The sequence below is a fragment of the Scomber scombrus genome, chromosome 16 (assembly GCF_963691925.1).
Source record: "Scomber scombrus chromosome 16, fScoSco1.1, whole genome shotgun sequence".
Classification (NCBI taxonomy): domain Eukaryota; kingdom Metazoa; phylum Chordata; class Actinopteri; order Scombriformes; family Scombridae; genus Scomber; species Scomber scombrus.
The window spans coordinates 11,319,294-11,341,211 of NC_084985.1; the positions used below are offsets into that span (position 1 = coordinate 11,319,294).

At 39.6% G+C, this 21,918-nt stretch overlaps 4 protein-coding genes and 1 long non-coding RNA gene across 7 annotated transcripts; 3 read left to right on the top strand and 2 right to left on the bottom strand.

Annotated features, from left to right (window-relative positions):
- The first annotated feature begins 2,433 nt into the window (after nt 1–2,433).
- On the top strand, nt 2,434–4,570 carry atp5if1a (ATP synthase inhibitory factor subunit 1a). Its single transcript, XM_062436017.1, has 3 exons — nt 2,434–2,720; nt 4,086–4,198; nt 4,277–4,570. Exons 1-3 carry the CDS (start codon nt 2,649–2,651, stop codon nt 4,416–4,418), a joined length of 327 nt encoding a protein of 108 aa, XP_062292001.1. The 5' UTR covers nt 2,434–2,648; the 3' UTR covers nt 4,419–4,570.
- Nucleotides 4,571–5,660: 1,090 nt separating this feature from the next.
- On the top strand, nt 5,661–13,302 carry LOC133996086 (heterogeneous nuclear ribonucleoprotein R). Of its 3 annotated transcripts, XR_009927190.1 has the most exons (14): nt 5,661–5,817; nt 6,627–6,787; nt 6,879–6,997; nt 7,094–7,201; nt 7,310–7,423; nt 7,634–7,810; nt 7,983–8,118; nt 8,237–8,442; nt 8,528–8,677; nt 8,761–8,882; nt 8,979–9,517; nt 11,664–11,724; nt 12,780–12,840; nt 13,165–13,302. XR_009927190.1 is itself a non-coding variant. In XM_062435647.1 (12 exons), the coding sequence occupies exons 2-12, from the start codon at nt 6,631–6,633 to the stop codon at nt 11,696–11,698; spliced, it is 1,863 nt and encodes a 620-aa protein (XP_062291631.1). In that variant the 5' UTR covers nt 5,661–5,817; nt 6,627–6,630; the 3' UTR covers nt 11,699–11,832. The 3 variants fall into 3 exon arrangements, 2 of the variants coding, with proteins under 2 accessions (XP_062291631.1, XP_062291630.1); XM_062435647.1 differs by lacking the exons at nt 12,780–12,840; nt 13,165–13,302 and having other exon boundaries at nt 11,664–11,832; XM_062435646.1 differs by lacking the exons at nt 11,664–11,724; nt 12,780–12,840; nt 13,165–13,302 and having other exon boundaries at nt 8,979–10,414.
- Nucleotides 12,144–13,642, bottom strand: LOC133996088 (uncharacterized). The gene is made up of 3 exons (XR_009927191.1): nt 13,520–13,642; nt 12,267–13,309; nt 12,144–12,174 (listed from the first exon to the last, which is right to left on the bottom strand). It is a non-coding gene; the product is annotated as an uncharacterized LOC133996088 (long non-coding RNA).
- A 992-nt stretch (nt 13,643–14,634) lies between these two features.
- dnajc8 (DnaJ (Hsp40) homolog, subfamily C, member 8) lies at nt 14,635–17,804 on the top strand. The gene is made up of 9 exons (XM_062436546.1): nt 14,635–14,707; nt 15,196–15,297; nt 15,986–16,042; nt 16,175–16,241; nt 16,396–16,490; nt 16,599–16,670; nt 16,891–16,982; nt 17,135–17,210; nt 17,320–17,804. The coding sequence occupies exons 1-9, from the start codon at nt 14,636–14,638 to the stop codon at nt 17,437–17,439; spliced, it is 753 nt and encodes a 250-aa protein (XP_062292530.1). The 5' UTR covers nt 14,635; the 3' UTR covers nt 17,440–17,804.
- A 144-nt stretch (nt 17,805–17,948) lies between these two features.
- On the bottom strand, nt 17,949–20,530 carry si:ch211-81a5.8 (uncharacterized protein LOC560648 homolog). Its single transcript, XM_062436547.1, has 4 exons — nt 19,653–20,530; nt 18,948–19,293; nt 18,523–18,610; nt 17,949–18,426 (listed from the first exon to the last, which is right to left on the bottom strand). The coding sequence occupies exons 2-4, from the start codon at nt 19,172–19,174 to the stop codon at nt 18,262–18,264; spliced, it is 480 nt and encodes a 159-aa protein (XP_062292531.1). The 5' UTR covers nt 19,175–19,293; nt 19,653–20,530; the 3' UTR covers nt 17,949–18,261.
- Nucleotides 20,531–21,918: the final 1,388 nt, after the last annotated feature.

A 21,918-nucleotide genomic window follows, 5' to 3' on the forward strand; every position in this document is an offset into this window, starting at 1 on the left:
TCAATGGGACTCCATTATGACTCATTTGTACTAAACACCCACCACCTCCCTTTGTGCAACAGAATGCCTCATCCAGCACTTCAGAGATGAGCACTAGGTCTTGTCTTTTTGTGTAATAGGACCACAACACAGGGAGATCTAGTTGAGATTGCTGCACAGTGTATAGACAAAATATGCACATGAAATTTGGGGCACGTGCAGCTTCTGGAGTATAATCAATGAATGCAAATGACCAAACACAAAGGAGGGAAAACCAATCTGCATTTTATATTGATGCAAAACTTGAGTAATCATCTGTATGACTGCATGAGACAAGTTTACAAACCTGTGAAAAACTATGTGGGTTTGTTTTCTGTCTGTTTGCATTGTGCTCCACTTATCTGTCTTGGACTTGAGACATGGCCAGAGTGCACAAATACGCTCTGTGTGTTGTGGGGTTCAAGCCTCTGGTTATCTTGAACAGGATTTATTTGGTTGACAAAAGGAAAAAAAATATTAAATGTCTATTTCCATACAATTCTCCAGTTGTATGTGTTGCAAACTGAATGGAGCTTCAGTTCCATAAAACTTAATTGTGTGGGAGAACCATTGAATACAGAACCAAAAGCATCCTAACCTGGGTTTCATTTATATACACGTTCCATGTTTGGTAACGTAGCAACAAGGATGATGCTTTATCTTGTAGGTGCTTGGTTTTCTAATGATTTCCAAGACTTTTCCTGGAAAGAACTGCTGTGTGATTGGATGCAAATCAGGGAAATTGAGACAAAGATCAGTCAGCACACAAACAATTATTTCCCATCCAAACCAATTCTTGTGCAACCTACGGAGTCTTTTAGTCAGTGCACAGCAGCTGAACATGTAAAAATGTGAAATTTGTCCATGAACGAGCAGTTCATAATATATGAAAGATTAAGCTTCCCATAATGAAAATGAATAATGCAAGAACATGTACTCGGGTTTAAATGTGGCAGTTATTTCAAGGAAAAATTATTTACACAGCAGAATATGCCGAAGTGCAAAATGGAAATGCATCAGATCTGCGATTTGTTTAACCCTTATTCTGACCATTCACTGCTTGCCCTCATCATTAAACTGTATACTAAACTTCTGAATGTCAGGGCCCGGTTGTGTTGTGGTGTATTTTTGTAGGTTTGGTTTTTGTCTTGTCTGCTTCCTGTTTTATTTTGGTGTGTTTCCCTTGTCTTGTCTAGCTTCCTCCCCTCCTGTTTGCCTCCCTTCCTCTAATGTGTTACACCTGTGCCTCGTTGTTATCCAGGGTATATATGTGGTGTGCTCTTTCCCTTCTGTGCAAGATCGTCTTGTCAGTTTCTTATCAGTTTCCTGTCAGAGTTCCAGCATTCATACCTCAATATATCTTCTAGTGTTGTCGACCGCAGTTTTGCCTTTTGGATTCCGAGTTTTGTACTTCTGCCCTGTGTTTTGGATTTCCCGGTTTTGACTTTTGGACTGATTAAACGACTAGAGAACTCTGTATTCATCCATGTGTCCCTGTCTCTGCATTTGAGTCCACCTGGTCTGTGCTTGACAGTGAACCACAAATGTATTTTTCATTCATAAATATTAATTAATGTGATTAGTACTTAATTCAACTTTCAGAGAGCTGAAAGGAAATGTTTTTAAGATTTATACTCTTTGTTTATGGAGGGAAAAACATTCACAATCACAATGTTATTATCCTGTATTACAAAAAGTAGGAGGACATAACATCCATAATGATTTCAATGAATGTTCTTCAACATTTTTAATGCTGATTTTTTAAAGTTTTTTTTTTTTTTTTTAATTTAACCCCGAACACTATGTATAAAATGTATATCAGCTGCAAAAAAAGAGGGGAAAAAAGTAAAATGTTGACATATTTGCATTTTGGTAATATATTTAACAGTCACAACAACAGTCATTCTCACAAATTTGCCACTTTATGATATCAGAGAATATTCAAGGTTTTTTTCGCAAATTTGCGACTTTATAATGGTAGAGAATATCCAAGTTTTCCCCCTCAAAATATACCTCCCCCTCCCTCCTCCTCCAGATCTTTTTTTTTTTCCTAACATAGATGGCCTTTTCTTCGTGATATAAATATAAGTTGTTCTTTTTGCTCAGCTCCCTCTTTTCTGGCATTCTGGAAAGATGCTCCAAATGTGTCATTGACATCTCAACGATTTCACATTATCATATGATCTTATTATAGTCAGATTATTTGCCTATGACAGAAGATTTGAGATAAATGCATATTGTTTTTCCTAGGATGGCAAAGTAATGCTCGCCCTACTCTGCCTCTGATTGGCTAGAGTTCCTTGCATTCATTCGTTTAATTGTTAAAGGGTCAGTCAATCAGAGGCAGTGTAAGGCGGGTCATGACTTTGCCATCCTAGGGAAAGAAAATAACCTCCTTTACCGTCCTTTACATGTTTTGAAGGCATCTGGGAAGTGCCCTGCTTGCTGCAGCTGTCGGTCCCCGCCCCTGCTGCTGCTTGCTTACCGATTTCGCTCACTTTCCGCTCACTTTCCAACAGTTTGTCGTCAAAGCCCGACGCAGACACACTTCCTGGTTGCTTGGTAGAAACACTATAACGTTTTCTCTTACTCTTGTTGCATTTGCACATCGTGTCAAACACTGACGGACAATGTCGAGGTTTCTCTTGAGAGCAAACCTCAGAGGATGCATCGCCTCTCAGATCAGAATGGCATCTGATCAGGTAAATAATGCTGGTTAGCATTAGCTTGCAAACATCTGCTAATATATTGTCAGTGAAGCCTCATGAAGCTAGGCTAGTGGACTTTAGTATTGTCATGAAGTGATGCAGCCAAGTGTACAGTGTGCTTTTAGAAATCACTTTTTATACATAGTAAGTTTTCAAATACAGATGTGTTGATCTATAAGTGTACAGTAGGAAGCTCTTCTATTACTGGGTGCTTAGGCCTTATGTAATGACACAGTGACATGGATATATCTGTAAAAATGATATTAAAAAATGTAGTGCAGGGGATTATCAGTAGTCCATACACAGTTAGCAGATATATATCAAATATGCTTCACGGCGTCTTGCAGAAAAAGTAGTATTTCAGTGCTTTTCTTTCTGTTGTGTACTTGGTTGTTCTAAGATTGTGCAATTATTTGTTTTATGTTATGTTATTGCTCTATGGACACCTTCTTTTTAAGCTGTGAGACTTTCTTAAAACAGTCAAATGCCCAAATCAACAGTGAAATAGGTTTGTCTTGCCGTAATCATTCTTTTCCTGATTAGACCTGCTATCAAAAGATCCTTTCAAAGTAATGGTTAAAAATGTATTTAAACGTTTATGTGAAGCTAATATGAAGCTTCAGCTGTCCAAATGAGTCACATCTATGTAGATATATTTCAATATCAGGCCTACAGTCTTTTTAGTGCCAAGGTCTCTCTTTCTGTTACTATATTACCACCACAGTTCAACAGGCAAACACAAAGAGTTATTTGATGCTAAAAAGACTATAAATGTGGCAGATATCCACTTGATATTACTAGCTCAGACAAATGGAGTCTCACATAAGCTTCATATAAACTTTTAAATGCATCTTTGCACAAAATGACAGTGGATTTTGCCCCCAATCACTTACATGGGAAGCACATTTGAAGGTGACCTTTTACCAGTCAGTATGAACAGGAGGGAAGATTACAGTGAGGAAAACCTCTTTCATAGTTTATATGTTGTTTTAAGACAGATTTAAAAAATGTTGAACACGCCCTTTTTAATAAAGCCTGAACTAGACTGAAAAGGGTTAGGGTTAGGAACATTGTTTGATTTAAAGGATGTGACACTCCCCTAACAAACAGGTATAATACGTCTTAGACAGTCAGAAATGTTTCTATGTCAGTTTGAACAGAGAAAAACTTTCTAACGAAGTAATTATGTCACCAAAGCAACTGTATAGTGACAAAGAAGAAGAAGAAGAAGAATATTGATGAAGTGTAAAGTACATTTATATACCCAAGATAGTCTGTCCAGATGTGCTATTTGGATACAAATCTGTCGACCAAATTGTGACATTGTGACAATAAATACATTTCCTCTATTTATTCCAGCTTGGCGAGTTGGGAAAGGGAGCAGGGAAAGGTGGAGGTGGAGGAGGCTCTGTGAGGCAGGCAGGGGGTGCGTTTGGAAAGCGAGAGGTAGCAGAAGAGGAGCGGTACTTCAGGTGAGACCGTACAATGCGTGCCTGCATCCTCGGTTTTCTACAAGGTGTTTTACCCCGGTTCCCTTTTTCACCTTGTAGGCAAAAGGAGAAGGAGCAGATGGAAGCACTGAGGAAGCATCACGCGGAGGAGATTGATCACCACAAAAAGGAGATTGAGCGCCTACAGAGGGAAATCGACCGCCATAAGGGAAAAATCAGAAAGCTGAAACATGATGACTGAAGCGGTTACCATTTCTCTTCCTGAAAGTCCGGCCACCTCATTGCCAAGTCAATGATGATGATCCAATATTGATTGATTTACTGCTGCTCAGGGCAAGTCCTGTATAACACATCATGAACATAAAAAGTACCAATAAAGTGCTTACTTTTTCACTCAGATTCTCTGGATGCTTTTCAACACATGTCAATCAATCCATTTTTATTTATGTAGTGCCAAATCACAACAAAAGTCAAGTTAATTCAAAGGGACCCAACATTCCTCCATGAGTAGCACTTGGCGACAGTGATGAGGAAAAAAACTTCCCTTTAACAGGAAAAACCTGAGGCTGAACCGGGCTCTAGTTGGGCAGCCATCTGCCTTGAGGGGTTGGGGTTGAGGGAGAGAAGGTGAAGGGGGAGAAAGAAGGAAAATTGAAGAGGAAAGGGAAAGAAGGAGAGAGTGACACTCTTTATTGTCAAAATCAGGGGCAGAGATAGGGGTTGCTTTTTGGGGCTGCAGCCCCAAATGTTTTCTCAAAAGCCCCAGATCAATTTTAAAAAATCTGGTTAAAGTCCCTTTTTATGAACCAGCTGCTGACTGAATCTGAGTGAGTTTATAACAATTATTATTAAGAGTGAAACTTCTGAAGACATTTCATTTGAGGCAGAGTTACAAAGTGAACTTAACAATATTTTTTGTTTTCCTTTTAGTCTAATTCCTTATTATTTATTTATTTTTATGTGCATTGTTTTTGGGAAATTGTTCATAAGGACCAAACAAATCTATTACTATTACTACTACAACTAATGTTTGCAGTAGTCATACACAGCAGTAAATTGTCCCCGGCTCTGGGTGCCTTGAATAACTGTGTTGTTTTTTTTAAAGAAAGAATGAGGTGTGACCTGCATTTTAATATGTACAGAAATTTGAATTTCATTGGGCAAAAGTCATGCCAGTCAAAGTTCAAGCTCCATTGTTGGATAGTTGATGATGAAGCGCTCGTTTTTATCCACTAAGCTGCCCGCTAACAAACTACAGGCGGCTCAGATTGAAAATATCAAACTGTTCACCGTGGTTTTACATCTACTTTAGCTTTTCTTTCACCTTTCTTGTAAAAGTAAGCGTGTACCATGACCATGTTGTAGGTTGTAGTCGGGGTTTATGAGGACGTATGTCTCCCCGTGTCTTAAAACAAACACACCCGCCTCTCTACTGCGCGGTTTCCACTCAGATCTCGCGATGTTTGCCGGTCGGTGGCGTTGTTCGGGCGAGTCGACGACGAGACCGGAGCTGTCTGGAAATCTGTCTCGTGGGTTAAGACTCAAACATATCCTTCATAATAGCCATTTTTTGTACGTCCTGACACGCTAATCGTTTCACATTTCAACACACGCCACTGTTAGTTTCCTGAAACAGACTGGTAAGTTTCGCTAACTATCTGTTTGCAGCTTGTACGGAGTGTTTGATTTTTTAAAGGAGTCTTTCTGCACGGCGCGGCCTTCATAACGTTACCTATAAGCTCGTTAGCTTTAGCCCGCAAGCACATAAAACGCTAATGTTTTTCTCAAGATGAGTAGGTTTTATGGAGATATGTGGGCGCTCTGCAGCTACGCATCTTTATTGAGTGTAGAAATCAACCAGTGAGCACATGTAAATATGAAAATGAAAGGTGTCTACCTCGCTAGATAGCAGGCTGCATGTGAAGGGGGCGGGACGCTGGTTTGTTTAAGTGACCGGGTTATGTTACAGTACAATACTTAAGTAATTATTAATTATTCTTTTACTGTTTTACTTCTGTGCATTTTACTATTTTTATTATTGTATTAATACTTCTGTGCCTCTGTCGTATCTCTTTGCTCCTCGTTGCCTTACTTTTATCTGCCTTGTTTGGTTTTATTTCTCCTGTAAAGCATTTTGTAAAATAATAGAGTTTAAACATTATTATGTCAACGTTATAACGTCGATTTAATTAATCAGACAGTATTTGTAGCTCATGCAGCTCCAGCAGCTTGATGCAACTGTTTTTCCCTTGGGTCATATTTAAAATTGGTATAATGATTTTAAAGATACATGGACCCCTTACTACAAGCCACATCACAACAGTGTGGTTGTGAGTGTGTATAATGAGGTCTTATAATCGTCTTCATTTAAACATTCGTTTGGTATCAAGTAATTACAGTATTTGTTGATCATCAGTCCTGAAGATGAGTTTGTGCTGGTGTTTTACAGGAGAATGGCTGCCGCTGAGGTGAACGGTAGTTCTGCCCCGGCAAAGGAGGAAGAGGAGCCCATGGATGTGACAACAACACACACAGAGAACTACCAGACCCTCATTGATGCTGGGCTCCCCCAGAAAGTTGCTGAAAGTCTAGATAACATCTTCCAGACAGGTGAGCGGTTGGGCTGGAAGTTGCTTAGAGATATGTTTGCAAGCAGTGTTAATTATTGTTGTTGAGACTAAAAGTGACCACTTGTAACTAGGTTTGGTGGCGTATGTTGACCTGGATGAGCGGGCCATTGATGCACTGCGTGAGTTCAATGAAGAGGGAGCTCTTACTGTGCTGCAGCAATTCAAAGAGAGCGACCTGTCCCATGTACAGGTAAACACATGAATGGATCTTTCTTTGTCTTTAAGATTAGTTTTATGTTGTTCTACATTCTTGTAAATGATGATCTCTCTCTCTCTTTTCATGTAGAATAAAAGCGCTTTCCTTTGTGGAGTCATGAAGACTTACAGGCAGAGAGAAAAGCAAGGAAGTAAAGTTCAAGAGTCCACCAAGGGCCCAGATGAGGCGAAAATAAAGGTAAATAAAGTTGTTTGACTTTGTTTTGCTGTAAAAAGTAGGTCAGTACGAATGTCATAACACACACGTGCAGCCATGCAGTGCAGGTAATGTTTTGTGTTTTGTCAGGCTCTGTTGGAGCGGACAGGATACACTCTGGATGTCACCACAGGGCAAAGGAAATATGGAGGCCCCCCACCTGAGGATGTGTTCAAAGGAACACAGCCAGGGATTGGGACTGAGGTAAATATAAACAAAACACGTGTCAGGCTTCATTTTCCATTTGTTAAAGAAAAGTTGGATTAAAGTCCACATGTTTGAAACCTGTCTGTCATGATTGTCAAGGTTAAAATGGGTGAGAAGTATAAAGTCTGTTTACAGTAACATTCATAAAGAATCATAAACTGCTTTACAAATCCTTACACGTGTCCACCTGTTATTCTCGTTCATCAGGTGTTTGTTGGAAAAATCCCAAGGGATTTGTATGAAGATGAGCTGGTGCCGCTCTTCGAGGGTGCTGGTCCCATCTGGGACCTCAGGTTAATGATGGACCCTCTTTCTGGTCAGAACAGAGGTTACGCCTTTATCACATACTGCAATAAGGATGATGCGCAAAAAGCTGTGAAGCTTGTAAGTTGGATGGCAGGGTTATTGGAAAAACTTCAATTCACATTAAATACTCAAATGAGCAATTTTTTTGTTATTTTAAAGACAAAGAATTGAAACTTGAGTTGGTAAATTTGTTGCTGTTCATTTAACATTTATTCCACACAGTTGTTGACATCTCTGTTTTATTTTTTAGTGCGATAACCATGAAATCCGCCCTGGCAAGTACTTGGGAGTGTGTATATCTGTTGCAAACAATCGCTTGTTTGTTGGATCAATTCCAAAGAACAAGACCAGAGAAAGTATATTGGAAGACTTTGGCAAAGTTACAGGTCAGTTTCCAAAGCACAGCGGCAAATTTGTGTCAGAATATTCCTTAAAAAAAATCCTTAATCATGAAGAATGAAAGTCGTAACTGGGGATGCAGTAAAGAAATGTTTTGTCTTACAGAGGGTCTTCAAGAGGTGATATTGTACCACCAGCCAGATGACAAGAAGAAGAACCGTGGCTTCTGTTTCCTGGAGTATGAGGACCACAAGTCTGCAGCACAGGCCCGCCGCCGCCTAATGAGTGGGAAGGTCAAGGTTTGGGGGAATCCAGTGACTGTAGAGTGGGCCGACCCAGTCGCTGAGCCAGATCCCGAGGTTATGGCCAAGGTTAGAGTCATGTCTTGTGCTTCTGCTCTTCAAAACACAACACTCTGTTGTTCTGCGACTCTACATCCTGTTTTTTCCTACATAGGTTAAGGTCCTCTTTGTAAGGAAGCTGGCCACAGCAGTTACTGAAGAGCTTCTTGAAAAGACGTTCTCTCAGTTTGGAAAGCTGGAACGAGTGAAGAAACTGAAAGACTATGCTTTTGTGCATTTTGAAGAAAGGGATGCTGCTGTAAAGGTGGGTCTTTCATTCTTTGGACAAGGTTTTTTACATGTCTGATGAGTCTATGAATGTTATAACAATGGATTTTTTTATTTTAGGCAATGGATGAGATGAACGGGAAGGAGCTCGGAGGGGAGGAAATTGAGATCGTCCTGGCTAAACCCCCAGACAAGAAGAGGAAAGAGCGCCAAGCAGCTCGGCAGACCACCAGGAATACAGGGTGAGGCTGAGGGACCACGACATGTGACTGGTCACCTGCCTGACTTGTTCTCAATTAAGGAATTGAATAAATTTAAGTTTATCCTTCTCTCTGTAGGTATGATGACTACTACTACTACCCGCCTCCACGTATGCCACCTCCAGGCCGAGGCAGGGGTCGTGGTGGCCGAGGGGGCTATGCCTATCCACCAGATTACTATGGATATGAAGACTATTATGATGACTACTATGGCTACGACTATCATGACTACCGTGGTGGCTATGAAGACCCTTACTACGGCTACGAAGATGTGTACAGCATGAGGGGCCGTGGTACTCGTCCCAGCAGGGGGGGGCCTCCTCCACCTAGGGCTCGTGGAGCGCCACCAACACGAGGCAGGGGGGGCTATGCCCAAAGAGGGCCACCCCTTGGTGGTCCGAGGGGTGGCCGAGGAGGGAGGGGAGCCCCTTTCCAGCCGCAGAGGGGCCGTGGTCCTCGTGGGGCCAGGGGCAATCGCGGGGGAAACGTCGGTGGAAAGAGGAAGGCAGACGTGTTTAACCAGCCTGACTCCAAGCGCCGCCAGACCAACAACCAACAGAACTGGGGGTCCCAGCCCATCGCCCAGCAGCCTCTGCAGCAAGGGGCCGACTATTCCGGTAACTATGGTTACAGTAATGACACCATGGAGTTTTCACAGGATTCTTATGGGCAGCAGTGGAAGTAGATGCACCAAAAGGTATTTGGCAAAGTGACAACAAAAAAAGAGAAAAACAACAATAAAAACGGAAAAAAAACAAAAAAAAAACAGGAGATTGGCCACAATTTTTGATTAACTTTTTATTCATCATCCCTCATCAAAAAAAAAAAACTGTATATATCTCTCAAAAAAAAATGGACAGACCCCAGAATTGGCTCGAGATGATTGGCTGGAAAGCCTTTTGGCTGAAGAAGTGATGGTAACCGTTGTGGTGAATCATTTCTTACTCCTGCGGTTACATTGGGACATGTGTCTTTAAAAAAACAGCCCACAAAACACTTTTATTGTTACTTTTTGTTCTTGGTTATTTTAAAGCCAACAATGAACATTTACAAAAAAAAGTGGACATTCATTTTCAAAAGTCTGAGAGGACATTAAATAATGATATTGCCTTGCAGGAAGTTTTTGTCCATGCCCCTTTCCTTCCCTCCCCTTCTTGTACTCCCTTTATTTGTGGTTTCTCATAGTTGCTTAGGGACTTGCTTGTAAATAAATGCATATGGTTAGAGCTTCATACTTTTTCATTTTTTGCAATGGTGGAGAAAAGAATCCACAGGAAGGAAGAAATCAAAGTTTTGTAATGTTCAAAGTGTATGCCTAGCATTTCTAGAGTTAGATAAATTGTGTTTTTTTAAACTGATACCATAACTTCCTATGTTTTCTTTGAACTTGCCCAATAGAATTTGGTTTGGCTTACCTTAAGCCATAGCAGTTTGTTCTCTGATGTTCTTTGTATTTATAACTTTTACGTTTGTTCCGTTTCAATAAAACTCAGCTGAGCATCAGTCAATTGTCAGATACTCAAATTCAGTGTTGTCATTCAGTATTTGATTTAATATTTTTTACCTCAATTCTCACATTGGGATGAAGATCATCTTTTCCAAGTCAAATTTTTTTTGCTTCAAAGGATAATCAAAAGACTGAAATTGTGCAATCAGACAACGGGACAACAGAACCTGAAGTTTTTTGGGTGATAAAGTGATTTAAACAGGATTTTAACCCTTTACTTTTCAGCGATCATGAGACTACAGTTATTTCCTGCACTCAGAATTCACATAGTTGCTATCACAGTCATATCAACAACTAGAAAAGGACCAAACTGTGTACTTTGCTTGCAGTTACCCAAGATTGTACCTGCCTTTGAAATTTGTGTGCATAGATGTACAGTGCTTTAGTGAACCTCAGCCTACCATCACTAAATGCTATTCTCTGCCATTTATGATGAGAAGTGGAAGTTATACATTGAGTGCTTGACAGAAGTATTTTATCTTTGTGATAATTACATGGATGATCTCCGTACTTGTACGGAAAGTTTGCTAAAGGTATTACTCCAGTTATGTCCTTTTTTGTCACAAGACCTACAGACTCACCTTTATAGCAGGTCCAATCAGAGCCTACCAGACAAATATTTTGTCCAATGGGATGCAGCCAATGAATATTATTACTTGTGCTAAAGCATAAAAAAGCTTGAGATTTGACGTTTGTGCGCGATTTCTATAGTAAATGAAGTAAAAGTTACCATCTGTATAATTCTCACAGGGGTAGATTACCTTAGTATGAAGTGTGTTTTTCACACCTTTTTTACATAAATGGAGGCTGATATTTACTGAAACACACTGTACTGTGTACATCTTTTCACACACATTTTAAAGACAAGGACAATCTATGATAATGTGAGATATAAGTTGCACTTCTATGGTCCAGATACTGCCACATTTGTAACAGTTAAAGCAACATATTTGACTCCTAATGGATTTGTGCCAAATGTTAAAATCTTTACTTGTTTGCTGAATTTGTCTCCAATTCCTTTTCATTTCCAAAATGTGCACATCTTTTCCGCCATCTTTTCTCTTCTTGTTGAAGACACCAAGGATCTGACCATCCAAAGGGTTAAAATTCTTCAAATTCACATTGTGTTCCTTTGCAATTGATCCACCTTTCAGAAAGGTTTTGTGTAGCAACATATTTGTAACATCTGCCTTTTGATACCATGGTATCATTGTATTTTGTTTCATGTGTCTGTCCTCTTATTCCAACCTGCCTAGGTGGAGAAGCATTGAGAGCGGCACCACTAGAATGAGGAACTCACCTGAACGGTACTCAAGGGTGAGCTAGCCTTGCACAGAGTACTGTCTCTTCTCCTGTAGCTAATTGTAATCACTGGAGAAACACTAGTCATAATTATAATGATTTTTTAAAAATTGTTTCCTTACTAATATAATGCACTACGATTCAAAATTTTAGTTGTTTTTTTCTTTTTCAGCCAATTAATTATAATTATTAAGTCACTGCAGTTGACTGAAGAATTGGATTTTTTTTTTTGTATGATTGTTTCTCACGGATTTTTGGGGTGTAAATGGCATATTTTCTTTGCAGCCATAGTGTGAATTTCCCCAAAACCAAATGCCTTTATTCTTAAGAGACAAGTGGCTGCTTCTTTAGACTGGATTAAACCGCCAGAAGGCAGGCAGTCAAGGATTTGGTAAGCGCTATAAACACCAAAAACCTGCAAACACCTGTTGCCAGTTTTGGCTTACTGCATCACAATCACCTCAGCTGTCGCCACACACACACACACACACACACACACACACACACACACACACACACACACACACACACACACACACACACACACACACACACACACACACACACACACACACACACACTATGAATGGGGTGGGTGGGGAGCGGTGGACATTTCCCCTCCTATGCCACTAGAGGGGCATATACACACAAGCACTAGTGGTCCATTGTTCCTTTACCCGACGCTGCATTTATTGGTCATTTCCAGAGCTGTAAAGGTGTTAATTAACAGATCAATATTAACTAGAGGAGAGGTTTTTCAAATTCAATCAGATTTCAGCAGGGTCGCTGAATCAAATGTTGCTAAAATTGGCTCACGTTGTAACAATGGATGTTCCTCATAATCATGTCTTTACCCTTTAACACCACAAGATGGCAGTAGGTGGGCTGCACTATTTTATATTACACAGGTAAGACATGGATGTAGGGACCACAGCATTACAGCAGACTGCTGGTATCAGTTGACATACAGATTTTGGTTTGCATTAAAGTGCCATCCAGTGCTGGAGTGTCCTTTTTAAACAGCTTCTCATATCAGAACTGTGTCTTTATATGTTGCCTCTTGTCAGCAGGCAGTAAAGGAGCTGCCCTGATCCATGTGAATGAGTTCACACAAATGGAAAGGACTGATTGGTAAGATTGTTCATTATCTGAAATAACGCTCAGAAAGTCTCTATGTGTTTGTATTTTTTAATTTGTTATACTTTAATACATGTTTGATATACTAGTCATCTCTTTATTGACCTATTTACTTCCTTTACTTGACTTTAATCGGCAAGTCACAAATTGGCAAATGTATTTCTTTAATTGAATAATCTTTCTATATTTCATTGTATTAAGAGACAATGAAGTCAGTTTTTCTGGTCATTCGAGTGGGGTTGATGGTCATGTTGATGCTTAGAAACTGATCAGTCTGCACTAGTTAACATGTTCTTGTCTGTGTGGCTCCTTCTCTAGTTCTGAGTCAGGGGACGGTTCTCCCCAAGGTGCGATCCGGGGTCGTCACAAGAGTCTCAGAATGAAGTACTGTACAACACTGAAGTCTAGTACTCATGGATACTCTAACTGGTTTCCATCTTCCAGCAGAAGGATGAGGTAAAAACTAATCGTGGAGTAGTCCGGTTAGGCTGGTATTGTAGTATTTACGTAGCTTTGGTCAAGTCACATTTTTTTTAATTGACTTTTCCATTTTCAAAATGTCCATAATCTAAACTCATCAGATAATAATGCATTCACAACATTAGCACATTGTAGTCTTAAGAAAATGTCTATATTCTAATGTTTAATGTCTTTTTGCCCAATGCAGAAGCACAGGAGGATACAGCTGATGGACATGTCATGACCCAGAGCTCCATTCAGCAAACAGCTTCTTCTTTTATCCACACTAAAGAAATTAAAAATTTAAATGTAAAGGAAAAATTTTGTTTCTCACCCAATACATTTCATTATGCAAGTAAATGTTTGTTTGTGTATGCATATTTACAGATATATATATATATATTTTACAACTATTTTTCATATTAACATAAATATCAATTTATTTACAAGCATTACAGCTTTTTAAAAAAAATAACATGACAGCACAGTACTTGTGTCGCCTCTTTGGAAGTCATTCTGAATTTTGTGCATCGTGGAGCTCATAAATTCAGTAATGGTTTCTTCTGACTATAACTAATAAACTACTTTCTTATTACACACCTCACCAGTCAAACACATGGAAATGAGGGTGGACCACTGTAACCTGTCAGTGTCACCTCTGCCCCTCAATCAGTGGTTAAACTTTTTGTAGATGCACAGGTTTTATATGACTGCACCAAATTGGAGAAGAGAGTTGCAAGCTTTTAAACCCTGATAACATTACATAAGTAAGTAAAATATATGTCCACGTTTTTATGGGCCATCTCTAATACTACAAATTGGATTTCACATGCGGTTTTCGTTATAGGTACGTTTGTATTTTAAGGTGTTGAATGAGTATGTATAGCAATCCTTACACAACCGTGGCTATTTATTAATTTAAATTACACTTTATTGCGTTTCATTCGCGTTAATCATTTCAGGATTTATTTGTAATGCATGGAGCACGTACTAGAAAACTAAACTGGTCAATGAAATGACGCGTTCGTATTAATTTAGGATCGTGTTTATATGGTAACCCCGAACTCGTGAAGTATCTCGCGAGAGTGACCATTTAAACCCGCAATATGAGCTTTCCGCAACCATAATCGAGTCATATTTGGGCCTTAACCTAACAAGACCTGTATAATCACAAAGTTGTCACGTCTTAAAATATAATTATTTTATTTAAAGCGCATTATGTGGAAACAACGCGTACAAATCTCGCGAGAGTTTCTCAAATATAGGGTTACCAGTTATTTTAGTTGAATGGTCACGTGGTGTCTTACGTCACATGTAAACCACGGCGAAGATGGCGGCTGCCGGGGGAGAGCCTTCCTCTCACAGCGTCTCAGATGATTTATTTCAAAGCTTTTACACGGAGGTACGATTAAATACAAGTGAATTAAAGTACTTTGAATGTGTTGTTCGCTCTCTTTACATCAGCTCAGGTTGGTTATTATCGTATTCATAACCCGGCAAGGCCTCCAAGATGTGAGCTAACGCAACGACAGAAGCTAACAGTGGCTGAGACTTAATTTCAATGCGGTGGTTTGGACACCACGAAACAGCGATCATGCTTTAAATTGTCTTATTCCCATTCATTACAAATCAGTTAGGCTCACGCTGAATCTTAGCACTTATTTAATCATACTTAACACGGCTCCTTTTAGCCCTCTATCACCTGCAATGCAGTGCACGTTTGACCAATAACACCAAATATAAATGTATCAAAGAAAAGATGCAGAGGTCTTTCATCACATTTTACTCACCATCTTTCACTCCTAAATGCTGGTTGTGTGCAGATTGTTTTTTCATGTAGGTTGAATCTTTGGCTGTATTTTGATGGTTTCCTTGATGTGTTTTTGACAGGTGAAGCAGATTGAGAAGAGAGACTCTGTGCTAACCTCCAAGCAGCAGATAGAAAGACTGCTCAGGCCTGGCTCATCCTACTTTAATCTCAACCCATTTGAGGTAACCAATTACACATTTATTAGGTATTTACATAATATATGTAGTTAAAGGCTGGTTCCTAACTTGTCAAGACCCTCTTACAGCAATAATCAGGTGCTCAAATGATAATTGACATATATTTGTAATCATTCCTCCGGTTCACACTGGTCATTGGAAGATGCATTCATACTGTAAAGCACTTACAATGGAAGTTATGCGGGTTAAAATCCACAATCTGTGCCCAAATGAGTCAGACGAAGTAGAAATCTTTCGTTGTTACAGCCCTTTAAGTGCCAAAGTCCCTCTTTTTGTTACTATACCTTCACCACAGCTCAACAGTGAAACACAAAGAGGGACGTTTCATTGTTCATATGGGCACCTGAGTGTTTTAATAAGGACTTGAAAAACTGAACTTATTTTACTGTATAAATGTCACAATGAATGTTATATTACAAATGTTTGGAGCTCAAAGTGGCAGCTTTAAGATTGGTTTATTTAGTCTGACAATCAGGCTAAACATCCAAAGTATTAACTTATAAAGATTGATTTTAATTTAATTGAAATAAAAATAAATAAGTAGAATAGCAATTAAATTTATGTCTCAAGTAATCAGTGTTTTTTGTTACATACTGTCACTATCACTCTCATAACAATTGGATTGCAGCAAACTAGTAAACTAATATTGACATTTTGTCATTAAAATGTTCAGGTGCTGCAGATTGATCCCGATGCAACAGATGACGAATTGAAGAAAAGATTTCGGGCGGTAAGCAAAACATCTTACTGACGTGTGAGATTAAAAACCTTTCTTTAAAGACATGACCCATCTGTGGAGATAATGATAGTACACATTTGTTGTTTCATAATTCTCTAATCTTTGGTTTCTATAATCTTGCAGTTATCCATTTTGGTCCATCCAGACAAAAATCAGGATGACCAAGAAAGAGCACAGAAAGCTTTTGAAGGTATAAATGCTCATTTTTACTTCCCTCATATTTTATATATAGTTTAATCCATGTACCTTCCGTATCATGATGTCCAAATCATATAAAGTGGTTGTGTATGATGAGTAGTAAATGAAACATGTTTTAATCCATGTTTGTATCTTATGTGTTGTAGCTGTGGACAAGGCATACAAACTGTTACTGGAACCAGAACAGAAGAAAAGAGCTTTAGACGTGATTCAAGCAGGAAAGGAATATATTGAGCATATGGTGAGTGGTCGCTACATCCCCCTTACCTTACTTTTACATTTTTTGTGTCATCTTGATTTGTGTTTGTTTGGTAACGTTTTATTTTCTTTCATTGTGTGCTCCCAACAGGTAAAGGAGAAAAAGAAACAGTTGAAGAAAGAAGGGAAGTCATTGGATGTGGAGGAGGATGACCAAGAAGTGGTAAGTCAAAGGAAAAAAGAAAATGGGGCATACTTTCTTTAAATGAGGATTGATTTGTTAAAAAACATAGCTGGATTTTAAAGTAACGGTCTTTAAACAATTGATACCATGTGTCACATTCTAAAATCACGGTTTTAATATGTTAAAACTGCACATTTGTCATAACTGTCCTTCAAAGCTGAACTACATGTGAGTTATACTTTCTTACTTCTTTTTCCAGTTCAAGCAAGCAGTGTACAAACAGACCATGAAGTTGTTTGCAGAGCTAGCAATCAAGAGGAAGGAAAGGGAAGCAAAGGAAATGCATGAACGGTAAAAGACACAAATTATATTTTGACAGTATCTGCCATCAGTATCTAGTTTTTCTACCACCAAATTATGTCTGAAAATTATTTTTATTTTATTATCGCCAAACTTCATCCAGAATGTCATGTGTTAATTCATCTTTCTCCTTGTTTCTTCAGGAAAAGGGCAAGAGAGGAAGAAATTGAGGCAGCAGATAAAGCAAAGCGAGAGAGAGAATGGCAGAAAAACTTTGAGGTGTGTCCCTGCACTATTTTACTTTCTGATAATACACTGAAACATGTTGGCTTTGTTTTTGGCACTCAGTTGAAATACTCTTCTTTTTTTAACAAATGTGACTCCTCAGGAAACAAGAGATGGGCGTGTGGACAGCTGGAGGAGCTTCCAGGCTAAAGGCAAAACTAAAGAAAAGAAGAACAGGTCCTTCCTCAAGCCCCCCAAAGTAAAGATGGAACAGAGGGAATGATGCTGTTAAAATCGGACTTCACTAGATTAAACCCCCCAGTTCTGTGTACCCCCCCCATCCACCCACCCACCACCCCCTTGTCGTCTCCAGTCAGCGGTGTAGTCGCCCTCACGCAGTCATCAGGATACACGTCGTACGGCAACTTCTTCATCCTGACCAACGTAGTTTTGTACTTGGTTTTCTAATGTACATATTCGTGATCTGGACCCTGAGATCATAACCTGCCTCATGTCAGAAAGAGAAATGATGCATCTTCCACTTATGTAACTGACCAAAAGAGAAAAAGAAAATGTGGTTGGTCATTGAGTTTGCTTTTTGTTCTTTATTTTTTAAATACAAAATAAAGCTTGGTGTTAACAAGCCTACCTTACAGTGTGGAGTAGATATGTCGTCAGATTAGTGCACACGAGATATTTCTGGAGAGGTCGTCACCTCACAGAAACGTCTGCTGCAGATGTTTTGCACTCTACAGTATTACATGCCCCTATGAATAACCCGATTAGATTTACATTTGCATTTAATAGACATAGTTCTCATTTAGCAGACAATTAGAAATAGAAACAGTACAAAGATTGATTCATCTGCAAAACACGTCATGGAATCAAGAAATGTTTTTCTAAATAAAATCAACATTTCTATAAATGGACGTAAAACCAGCCATCCAAACATTTTCAACTTTTTTTTTTTTAGGTAACAAGGTGTTTGAACTCTAAAAACACATTTCCTCCACAAGCTTTTTCACGTGCAGGTCCCTCTTTGGTCAAAGTCTCCTTGGAAGGATAATCTTTCGAGCACAGCCTGATTGTCTTTGAATGTCGAGTCTCACATAACCTTGCACTGATCTCCTCCGGCAGCAGAAGGAGCAGAGACGGAAGGAGATCCGTTTGTGCCTCCCAACAGTTCATCCAGACTGAGGCCCTGGAAAGCTCCAAAGAAGGAAGCATCCTTTGCTGCTGATGATGCTGGTTTCCTGACATTGGTTTTCTGCTAAATGTGGAAGAGAGTGGAAGAGTGATGGATTTTTTTTTAAGCTGACAGTGATTTAAAAAGATCATTTTTAACTTCCATTTACTGCTCACTTACCCGTGGAAGGCAGTGGTGGCTCCTAAAGTGAGCTGTTCTCACGGACCCGCTGGAGTTCTTCTTGGCCAGTAAATCCTGCTGTCGTTTCCTTTTGGCAGACGACACAGAGGAACATTAGGAGCGGCACATGGGCAAGCAGCTTATTCATGTGAGGAAAGATCCCTCATCCTCATTAAGCCAAGTCATGTCTGGTCAAGAGTCTCAGCTGGATACCAACAACAGCAACTGAAAACTTTTAATTCATTTATCAGTTATTCACTATAAGAGCACATTAAGGCTGGTCTTTATAAATGATTTACAGCTTTGGACAGATGTTTTAATGTTTATCCCTGGATGACCATAAGAGACTAAAAGGCCCGTTTTAGTGCTGATCACTATACTTAACAGATTATTCCCATGAATCTGAACTTTTGGAGCCACTCTACCTTTCTTTCTTCAGTTCAGCTTGGTACACTCTGAGCCAGGAGTCCTGGACTTTCTGGCTGTTGCAAGGAACGCTTCTCCTCCTGCTGTTGCAAGGAACGCTTCTCCTCCTGCTGATGCTCCTCCTGCGGGCTAAGCTGTTTCTGCGGACAGGCTGGCTCCTCTTGGCCGAGGTGATCGTTCCAGACACGCAGCTGGTGAACTGCTTCAGCGACCTGAAGGAATCCATATCTAGAGTTGTCTTGTGTCGATGTTGTGCCAGGATACAGGATTTACACTTTTATCCTCACTTCTACTAATCCTAGAACAATCTTTCCAGTTTAAACCAGGAATGACGTGTCTTTTTATCTGCAAGAGAATAAAATCATCATGAATTAACAGCATTTTAAGGTTTTCTTGTGTTTGTATCTAAAGTCAGTCTATGGCTGTGGTTCTCAAAGTTGGGAGAGGGAGCTGCAGGGGTCCCCAGCAATAAAACAAAGGGGCATAAATACATGTAATAAAACATCTAAAAGCAAAAATCTTATCTAATGGGGCTCCTTGGTCTCATTCATGTCAGATTAGGAGTCCTTGCCATCAAAAGGTTAAAGAATCACTCTCATATGCTCAGGTCATCTTGCTTTCTAATGCTATCATGTTAACATAATGTGCAATTTAACACAATATATATGATACAATAATACCCAAAAAGAAACAATAAGACAAACCTGTAAGTGGTAGATCTCCTTTGGACAATATCAGCTGTTTGTATCATTGGTTGAAGCTGTGAAGTGCAGCATCCGTCCCTTGCATCGCTCCCAGTGTATTTACTCTGCTGTGTCACTGTCTGCTCTTATGGGGGATTTAACTGATGACCTCTGAGGTCCTCGACCCGGGATTAGCTGAAGACGCAAAAGTAGTTGATCCCATTAACAACAGAGCAGGATAACAGCTGCTTGTTTACACGTCGATCACTAAAATAGCTCATAGAAATGTTTATTTTTTACAGGTGAAAGGGGGGGGCTTTGCTCACGTTTTAAAAGTCATGTTCGTCATTTAATTTTTTTTTATAGTTATGTTTGTGTTTTAAGTCGCAGCTGTTCAATGTTGTTGGCCAGGAAGCCAGACAGATGGACCGTGCTGGCTTTTTAGTAGGGTGGTGGTGGTGATGGTGGTGGGCCTCTGCGTCACAGAATCGTCACCCTCTTACCTTTCAAACACAAGGATGCATTTTCATTGACTGGCGACATTAAGCACGTGAGTCAGAGACAGGTGAATGACTCATGATTTCATTCACTGATTCATTCATTCAGTGCTGAGTTCAGGGGCCAGATAACGATGAACGATGCATGCGCACAAAATACCACGCAAACACCTCACATCAGCTGCTGTTTCTATCTAAATACAGACTGATGTGATGAGGAAGAGATGAGGTGTAAAGATAAAAGGCTAAATATGTAAGTGAAACATCATTTAGTCTGGCAAAAAGCTACACAATGATTTTTGGGTTGTAAAATGCCTTCAAACAGTTATAAACGTAACATTAACAACTTTTTGATTGCGTTTTGTATATTTTTATTTCATCCTTAGATAAAGTCGGTTTAAATACGAGCTACAAACTATTCATTGAGTACATTTCTGAGCTATAAATGCTGATGATGTTTTTAACAGATCCGTGTGATGAGTTAATGATAAGGGCGGTACAAAGAGACGAGCAGCCGTGCGTAATGGTCGTGCGTAATAACAGCTGTTCTGTAATAACAGCTGTGAAACTGCACGACTTCTTTCCTGATTGTTTCACTGGCAGATGTAGAGACTGGTGAAACGGGCATCATGATGATACGGAAACAGCTGGTTCAGGACGAGTCCTCACCCATTTATGGCTCATTGCAGGAGTGGAAATCAGGCTTGTGCACATGTGGCCAGTTCTACAATGGCTGAGATTTAGAAAACAGAGAAACATGCATACGCACAGATTCATCAGTCTGACGACACAAATGCGTATTTATACTACTGGCCTTGTGCCTGCACAGTATTACGCATCTGGCCCCGGTCTGGAGAGGACTCTTAAACCAGATACATCCCAGCAAGATACTCTGATGCCTCGGACTGCTACTTAAATGCCAGTTAAATCAAGATCTGTGTCATCTACACATTGGTAAATGAACACTATCGGTTCCATATTTACTAGTGGTGGAATGTAACTAGGCACATTTACTCCAGTACTACACTTAAGTACAATTTTGAGGTACTTTGCTTGACTATTTACACTTACTTTATACTTCTCCTTGACTACATTTTTACACTGTGTTATTGCTCCTCTTAATTATTAAAACAATTTTTTAATCGGAATACTTCCTCCACCGCTGACATATTTTACCAATTTCACTCTTACAATAAAAATGACAGATACTCTTCATCTATGAAGTGGCATTTTCTGAAATTGAATGTTTGATATTTATATCTGGTCCTAATGCCCCCCGACCCCTGTATATTTTTGCTGTACAGCCCCCCCCCTCCACCCACCAAATTGTTCCAACCATCCATGGATAGGTCAAAAGTAACTTAAATGGGGACAGCGAGTGAGGTTACCTACCGACAGAAGGATAGAGCTTACGTGACGAAGCGTTGATACACCTGTTGTTGCAGATCCTCGGGGCCTCCCTCTATTCCTGTCCTGACAGGGTGACAGCTTAGCGTTGGTTTATAAAGGGAATAAAAGAGAGGTTAGTTTCCAACACAAATTAACAACCAAGACAGCGGGAACAGGCAAGATACTGAGAATAGGTTTCCTGGCCATGTCAACAGTGATTTGATTTTGGGGAACAAATCCTTCCTAGAGTGCTTACAAGCTTTTAAATATCCTCCAATTCAAAACCAAGGTGGATTTTGGAGGTAAAACTAACATGTAATTGTCTTTAACCAACCCTAATAATATACTGCTCTGCATGCTGAACTGCTTTCTAAAGAAAAAAACATGAAATTAACTATCTT

Excerpts from the sequence above, each read along its gene's own strand:
- atp5if1a (XM_062436017.1), top strand. The coding sequence starts at position 2,649 with ATGTCGAGGTTTCTCTTGAGAGCAAACCTCAGAGGATGCATCGCCTCT. Across the intron at positions 2,721-4,085 it reads TCAGAATGGCATCTGATCAG|CTTGGCGAGTTGGGAAAGGG; the intron begins GTAAATAATGCT and ends TATTTATTCCAG. Across the intron at positions 4,199-4,276 it reads GAAGAGGAGCGGTACTTCAG|GCAAAAGGAGAAGGAGCAGA; the intron begins GTGAGACCGTAC and ends TTCACCTTGTAG.
- LOC133996086 (XM_062435646.1), top strand. The coding sequence starts at position 6,631 with ATGGCTGCCGCTGAGGTGAACGGTAGTTCTGCCCCGGCAAAGGAGGAA. Across the intron at positions 7,202-7,309 it reads CAGATGAGGCGAAAATAAAG|GCTCTGTTGGAGCGGACAGG; the intron begins GTAAATAAAGTT and ends GTGTTTTGTCAG. Across the intron at positions 8,119-8,236 it reads AGACTTTGGCAAAGTTACAG|AGGGTCTTCAAGAGGTGATA; the intron begins GTCAGTTTCCAA and ends TTTGTCTTACAG.
- dnajc8 (XM_062436546.1), top strand. The coding sequence starts at position 14,636 with ATGGCGGCTGCCGGGGGAGAGCCTTCCTCTCACAGCGTCTCAGATGAT. Across the intron at positions 16,983-17,134 it reads GCAAAGGAAATGCATGAACG|GAAAAGGGCAAGAGAGGAAG; the intron begins GTAAAAGACACA and ends TTGTTTCTTCAG. Across the intron at positions 17,211-17,319 it reads AATGGCAGAAAAACTTTGAG|GAAACAAGAGATGGGCGTGT; the intron begins GTGTGTCCCTGC and ends GTGACTCCTCAG.
- si:ch211-81a5.8 (XM_062436547.1), bottom strand. The coding sequence starts at position 19,174 with ATGGATTCCTTCAGGTCGCTGAAGCAGTTCACCAGCTGCGTGTCTGGA. Across the intron at positions 18,611-18,947 it reads GCTGAACTGAAGAAAGAAAG|GAAACGACAGCAGGATTTAC; the intron begins GTAGAGTGGCTC and ends GTCTGCCAAAAG. Across the intron at positions 18,427-18,522 it reads GCCACCACTGCCTTCCACGG|CAGAAAACCAATGTCAGGAA; the intron begins GTAAGTGAGCAG and ends TTCCACATTTAG.